The sequence below is a fragment of the Rhagoletis zephyria genome, unplaced genomic scaffold (assembly GCF_001687245.7).
Source record: "Rhagoletis zephyria isolate East Lansing unplaced genomic scaffold, Rhagoletis_zephyria_1.1 Rzeph_scaffold_00536, whole genome shotgun sequence".
Classification (NCBI taxonomy): domain Eukaryota; kingdom Metazoa; phylum Arthropoda; class Insecta; order Diptera; family Tephritidae; genus Rhagoletis; species Rhagoletis zephyria.
In genome coordinates, this window is record NW_016157620.1 from 25,852 (window position 1) to 33,833 (window position 7,982).

General features: G+C 36.6%; 2 protein-coding genes across 2 annotated transcripts; both read left to right on the plus strand.

The window, feature by feature from the left end:
* The first annotated feature begins 775 nt into the window (after positions 1-775).
* Positions 776-1,564, plus strand: LOC108360206 (fork head domain transcription factor slp1-like). Its single transcript, XM_017612399.1, has one exon. It carries the CDS (start codon positions 776-778, stop codon positions 1,562-1,564), a length of 789 nt encoding a protein of 262 aa, XP_017467888.1.
* A 5,310-nt stretch (positions 1,565-6,874) lies between these two features.
* LOC108360208 (fork head domain transcription factor slp1-like) lies at positions 6,875-7,660 on the plus strand. The gene has a single exon (XM_017612400.1). The coding sequence runs from the start codon at positions 6,875-6,877 to the stop codon at positions 7,658-7,660; it is 786 nt and encodes a 261-aa protein (XP_017467889.1).
* Positions 7,661-7,982: the final 322 nt, after the last annotated feature.

The following is a 7,982-nucleotide window of genomic DNA, read 5'->3' on the forward strand; positions in this document are numbered from 1 at the left end:
TGACTCTTTGATTGTGTTTTAAGTGTTTCGTGGAATATAGCGCCACATTATACCTGCCCTACGGGATGTTCGATCTGTGTCATTTGCTTCCATAGACAATTTGCGGTTATTAAAACTTTATAATCAATTCATCTATCTAAATTTTCAATTTACTAGGTTGCACAACAAATTTATAGCGCGAGCAATCGTTGTTGCGTTTCTTACACGGCAGAGTATATCTATAAAAATTGAAAAATAGCAGCGTTTTGCCCCTAAATTTCGATGTAACCTTCCTACACCTCGGCCACCTCTTTCCCTACCTGCTTATCTTAGGCAACCCCTTGCATTGTTCTTTGTCGGCTCAGTAGCTATAATCCGCCTAATACTGATGACAAGGAACAATATTTGGAAGTTTGAAAACAACAGAAAAGTTTGAGTGACTTTTGACTGTCGCTGATGTATGGCGCCACCTGCTACCTGATCTAAAAGTCACTAAATCGGTAATAGTTTTGGGTTTTGCAGGGACCTTTCTACTTTGAGTGAAATTTTATCATCACTTGAGTGAGTTTTGATACGAATAGATCTGAGTGGACTTTTTAAATCTCACATTGAGTGAACTTTAATGTTTGCTATAGATTTTCGATTTGAGTGTGATTCGTAACTGATCTGCTTTGAGTGCTTCCTGAATAGCCCGGGGAGTATAAATATGAGACGTTGTTGGGAGTGCATTATCAGTCAGTTCATCAAACTTGGAAACTTCACTGTAAAGCAATTCATATTCCCCAACACGTTTAGAATGGCTCCAATTTTCGAATCTAACTTCTCTATTCGCAATATTATTGGAGATAACACCTCAAATATTCAACAAAATATCAAAGCTGAGAACAATGCTCCGCTGACACCGCCACGCTCTGATGGATCAGCCTCCCCAGATTGCAGTGGATCAGAGGACAGCGAGGAGAGACCCGGTTTTACTTTCAGTGCGATGGTGGCCATGGCCATCCGCAGTAGTCCAGAAAAACGTCTGCCATTGAGTGCAATTCAAGACTGGATCTCGGACAACTTCCCTTACTTCCGAAAGGACCAACACGGATGGCAGAGTCAAGTTCGTCACACTCTAAGTACAAACTCATGCTTCATCAAGGTTCCGCGGCCTTTAGATGACCCCGGTCGTGGAAATTATTGGGCTATAAATCCGGCTATTGAAGACGTTAATGTGAACACATCGACTGGTCGCCTCGTAATTGATCCCAACGGCGGTCAGTTTTCTGCGAACGGATATGGACATCCTTTGAACCAAGTAATTACCCACGGCGTTCCCATGAACCATCCACAATCACCTAATGCAATTTACTTTCCCACTCCCGAGGAACTTGGAAGAGCGCAACAGGCGTTGATGGTGCAAGCTATGCAAGAACAACAAATGTGGTTTCTTCATCATCAGCAACAACAGCAGATCATACAACAGGAATTGATGAAAATGCAGCAGCAACAGTTCCAACAACAATACATCCAACTGCAACAAAAGATGCTATTCCATCAACAACAATGCGAATTTATGTTGGCCAAACAGTTGCCGATGTAGAAAATTGAACAAATCCACCTATGTGAATTTAGTAGTAAATTTAGTAGTAAATTTTAATTAGTTTTTAAGTGTGTGTGTCTGTATATAGTTTTAAATATCCCTTGATATTGATTTGTTTTACATGAGAATATTAAATTATAAAGTTCACAAGAATTAGCATGTGTTTAAATTTCATGTGAATAAAATTCGCAATAGATCACTTAAAAAACTGCATAGGAAGTTTATTAGGTGCTAGAGTTGTGCCAGCGTAATTCGGCTCTCACCAATTGTCAAGAACTTTGTTCAGGAACAGAAGTCTTAGATGGGTATGCTCGATTGAGAATTAAAGAGTAAATTTGTTCTGAAGCTTGCAACACATTGGGCTACGGACCACAGCTGTAAAATTATTTTAATACGTACTCTTATAAAGATAATTATTTTGTCGACGACACGGCAACTCCGCGACTAGCCGAAAATGTAGCTGTGGCCAGATTAGATCTACATAAGTGTTTCTAATTTTCTAGCGACAGATAAAACTGAAACAAATTCATGGTGTCGCTGCCACGTTAAAAAAATTCATGTCGCCGTCGACAAAGCGTTTAGATTATGTAGATAAAACCTTAATGTCCTGTCGTGTGGTGAGTTCAGAGCTTTAATGTTTATATAAAAAAAAATATTTAGGTGGATACCATGATACAATTGTTACAGGTATTGTCTTTCCAAAGAATCTTGCTTCACACATTTTAATTTTGATTCTTTTATACATATGAATGTATATGGTATATGAAAATATACCTTTTCCCTTACAGTAAAAACTTCAGTGTGGGCAACACTGATTTTTTATTTCAAATAAGACAGATAAGACGTGCGTACTGTTTGTAATTCTGGTCATTCAACTAATAGTTGAGATACTTCAACGAAACTCAGGACGAGTGCTGTATTCGGTAAAAAGATTTTTGACGCTAAAAATGACAAAATGGGATAACCACCTTCCCAATGTAAACATCCTAGCGAGCATTAATCTACTTACTGCGCATGAAGTTCAGATTTACCGATATCGATCACTATGCTGGGGGTGTGGTATGCAAATCGGATTTTGTCTAGAATACTTAAATGGTGTTATGTGAGAAGTTTTTATTTATTTGTTGGCCTATGCGCTAAGGAGAAATCTCCTTATACGGCGTACGTCTTTATGTTCCGCTTATTGTGTGACAAAATTAAGACGATTTCGCGCAAATTGAGTAAGCTCGCCAAGTTTTGACTGCTCGAAGAGTGTGGAAAGATTGCTCGGACCTAGCTTTTGTAGCAGGAAGGGCACAAAGTATACGAAGATATGGACATAATGCTTCTCGTTCTGATGTTATCAATCCCTCGGTTGAATAGAACGTACGTAAGTACTAGGGATGTTAATTTTTTCGCTTTTTACGATCCCGGGATTTCGGGATGTCGTTATCGAAATCCCAGGATCCCGGGATTAGCCCCGGGACTTAGATAATCATTACCTTTCAACAACTTTTAAATCGAAAAAATTGCTTCTATCTCTCCTACCATAAAATAAATAATAAACAAATGGGTTTAAAACCTACTTTTTTGGTTAAAGTGGCATTTTTGTTTTTTCTCTCTGACGTCAGGATTTATTTTAAAGGACTTCATAATTTGAGAGATACGATTAATTCCAAAATTTTTTTACAAAATTCAATGCAATGTAGAATAAAAATATGGGTACCAAATGGAAGTGGAAATTTCTTTAGAATAAAAAAAAAAATCTATGGGCTCACAAATTAATGAATTTTTTAAGCTGATAAAGTTAGAAGAACGAAATGTTTCAAAAACAAATGTGGGAATGGGTCCCGACAACCACAAAGCAACCCGGACAGGACACTCCTACTAATACTAATAAATGCGACCCTGACTAATGCATAGTGACAACCCTAAACAACGGACAATTTGAAAGCAGTGAGTCTCTGTGTTGAAGTCAGTGCGTAAAGTCGTTTGCGTAAAACCGCCAACTTTGTATCCCTAGACATAAGTAACACATATTTAATAAATGTGCATAAACTTTATTATTAAATGTTAACAAGGTGTTTCATTGCGCGAACCGGTACCCACACAAATATTGGGATATTTCAAGGATAAAATTTTAAAAGGACATTTTCAATACTTGCCAGTCCTTATGCACCCAAAAATTTAATCTTATTAAATTCTATAGAATTTTCTCTTTAATTTGATACCCATACTTCTTCTCTAAGCATATTTCACTGAATTTTTTAAATGATTTTTAAATTACTGACGTCAGAGTGAAAAACTAAAAACTCAATTTTACTATATTTGGTAAAATTGACTACCGCACGGTGTTTTAAGGATTACTGAGGTAGACATTTGTANCAAATGGGTTTAAAACCTACTTTTTTGGTTAAAGTGGCATTTTTGTTTTTTCTCTCTGACGTCAGGATTTATTTTAAAGGACTTCATAATTTGAGAGATACGATTAATTCCAAAATTTTTTTACAAAATTCAATGCAATGTAGAATAAAAATATGGGTACCAAATGGAAGTGGAAATTTCTTTAGAATAAAAAAAAAAATCTATGGGCTCACAAATTAATGAATTTTTTAAGCTGATAAAGTTAGAAGAACGAAATGTTTCAAAAACAAATGTGGGAATGGGTCCCGACAACCACAAAGCAACCCGGACAGGACACTCCTACTAATACTAATAAATGCGACCCTGACTAATGCATAGTGACAACCCTAAACAACGGACAATTTGAAAGCAGTCAGTCTCTGTGTTGAAGTCAGTGCGTAAAGTCGTTTGCGTAAAACCGCCAACTTTGTATCCCTAGACATAAGTAACACATATTTAATAAATGTGCATAAACTTTATTATTAAATGTTAACAAGGTGTTTCATTGCGCGAACCGGTACCCACACAAATATTGGGATATTTCAAGGATAAAATTTTAAAAGGACATTTTCAATACTTGCCAGTCCTTATGCACCCAAAAATTTAATCTTATTAAATTCTATAGAATTTTCTCTTTAATTTGATACCCATACTTCTTCTCTAAGCATATTTCACTGAATTTTTTAAATGATTTTTAAATTACTGACGTCAGAGTGAAAAACTAAAAACTCAATTTTACTATATTTGGTAAAATTGACTACCGCACGGTGTTTTAAGGATTACTGAGGTAGACATTTGTAAAAAAGATATTAATTATTAAATGAAAACAAGAAATATAGCCATCACTGGTCAACAAAAGGAGTTTCTATTATTGCCACCAGCGCAAATTACAATTCCCGAAAATCCTGCCAAGAATTTTTTGGGGACTTAAAAAGGCCGGGATCCCGGGATTAACATTCCTAGTAAGTACTGTTGCACTTGCCGCTGTTTCTTTGTACTTGCTGACTTGTACGATCAATCAGAATTTCGCAGCCAATTGAATTGCATCCAGAAAAAAAATCAGCTAAAATATTTTTCTCAACTTATGATTTGGTAACTTTAAACAAATAATGTAACTATAACCAAATTATGCACTGAAAGAAATATTTTTAGCGAGCGATTGTAAAAAAATCTTTACTTTTATTATTTGGATTTATATGCATATTCTATTTTCCTCCTTTTTTATTTTACTTTATTTTGTTTTGATTTATTTCACATTATCAATTTTGTTATTAGTTAATCAATTGAATTCAATTAAAAAGTCAAAAGTTACTAAATAAATAAAAATTAAAAAAATTATAGAAGTTATAATTGAATAAATAAAAAAATGAAATGAATATTTTGGTGGCCGTGGTTAATCCGAAATACTGCCGTCTGTCAAGGCACAATTTTGATCAGATCAGCGGTGCCGTTAATCCGGATCAACGTTGCCGTCTGTACATATATACTACTGCCTCAGACTTTCTCGATTGATCTTGAGATGCTTCAAAAACGAGTGTAAATGACTTAGCCCGAGCAACTTTTCCGAAAATTTTGGTGCAGAATTTCAACCTTACAACACCTAATGAGTATCTCTCAAAGACGCTGCTCTAAGTTTAGCGTCCATTATTTACTCCCAGGATTGGATAGCCCAATAGTTTACCGTACATCTCCAATATTAAACTTTTAGCAATAATACCTTTTATCACACAAATAGAAGGGTGATGAAATTGGAACAGATACTTCTTTTTATGAAAAATAGCAGTCAGGCTGGCCTTGCAACGTGTGGATTCCCTTGCCCATCTTCTGGTGCAGTGGAAGCAAAGTGTATCTAAAAACAAGGAACGTCCGCACGAAGAGTATATTTAACTTATTTAGATTGGTTCCCATCACAATTGAGATTTGGTCGAAGTTCAGAAGCACCTTGCCGTGTCAGAAAGCTGCCACTTTAATGACCGGAAGTTCAGCTTTCAATGCTTCAGCTTTTCTCAGAACTATTTCTGCAGTGTCTGAAGAGTTCTGTTCTCAACAAAAGCTAGTGACTTACAAAATTAATATCAACTTAATATCAGGAGCTCTTTTTTCAGACCGTTTTCTTTTCAATTTCGAATAGGTAATTGTTACCTCCATTAACCAAAGTAAATGTTAACTATTTTATTTGGCATTCAATTTCTGAGCTCGACTTTGGCATACGAATTTTTGAGATTATTATCACTTTTTAATTTTTAATTTTTACTCGATTAAAGTACAATACCATCTTCACACAATTGATTAATAATTTTTTAATTCCTATTCTACTCGCACCTCATTAATTAGACTATATTTCGCGAAATCATTCATAGAATTGCTTTTCACCTAATGTTTTGGATGAACCGTCGACGCTTCCTTCATTTCCATACCTGGTTGCTCCCGTCATCCGTTTTCATTGTTCCTTACCTTCTCTGTCACTATAATCCCTTTAACGCGAATAACCGCGGATTATAGTTTTGAGCGAATTTCAAGTTTGAAAACAATTGATATCTGTTCTTTAACTTTACACGTTTGAGCTACTCGTTTAATTGCTTTTGTTGTATGCATTTCACTCAATGATATTAGCGCCACTTTTTGTCTGCCCTTAAAGTCACTCAAATTATTTTAGTTGTAATCCTTAATTCTCATTGAAGGAAAATGAGCAATTCGTCTATTTCGTATTGAGTGAAATATAAATCTAACTTCAGCACTGCGTTTTGAGTTTAGTCCATCAGTATATAGATGAAATGCCTTAAGCGGGGCTTCGAAAGTATAAAATTGCAGCATTTTCGAGGATAAATCATCAGTCAATTCATAACATTTGTATACTTCACTGAGGAGCAATACGCATCCCTCCGAAGGTCATACATTTATATACACAACTAATCGATTTCAATCATAATGGCACCAATCTTCGAATCTAACTTCTCCATTCGCAATATTATCGGAGATAACGAAAATATTCAACAAAATCGGCATGGCTTGAATAACGCTCCGCTAACACCACCACGCTCCGACGGATCAGCGTCCCCAGACAGCTATGGGTCAGAGGACAGTGAGGAAAGGCCGAGCTTCACATTCAGTGCGATGGTGGCCATGGCAATCCGCAGTAGTCCAGAAAAACGTCTACCATTGAGTGCAATACAGGACTGGATTTCACGCCATTTCCCATACTTTCGAAAAGAACAACACGGCTGGCAGGGTCAGGTGCGTCACACCCTAAGTACCAACTCATGCTTCGTTAAAGTGCCACGACCTTTAGATGACCCCGGTCGTGGAAATTATTGGGCCATAAATCCAGCTATTGACGATGTTAATGTGAACTCATCAACCGGCCGACTCGTATTCAATTCCAATGCGGCCTATTTCACCGGTAATACATATGGACATCCACTGAACCAAGTCATTACCCATGGCGTTCCCATGAACCATCCGCAAGCGCCCAACGCAGTTTACTTTCCCAGTCCGGAGGAAGTTGAAAGAGCGCAACAGGCGATGATGTTGCAGGCCCTGCAGGAACAACAAATGTGCTTCCTCCATCATCAGCAACAACAACAACTCATACAACAGGAATTGATTGAGATGCAGCAGCAACAATTCCAACAACAATACATCCAACTGCAACAAAAGATGCTATTCCATCAACAACAATGCGAATTTATGTTGGCCAAACAGTTGCCGATGTAGAATGTCGAGAAAAGCGGTGTAGATATTTTAGCAGAATTTCAGTGATGGGCAGAGGGAACCACTCACATTGTCCGGCATTTGTATAGAGAGCTTAAATAAAGCTCTGTGTTTATGCAGAGTACATACTTGATAAAAGATCTATCCAACCAACACTGTTTTCGAAGAAAAATAATTTTTATTACACTGTGCAACAGTGAAAATAAACTTTTGGGGTGACGAAGTACAGCCTGTAGCTTTGGTCGAATATTTCAAGAAACTATAGATATATGTCTAAAAATTAAAACCCAGAACTCTCGGAATTATTCGTAAGAAAAAATGTTTA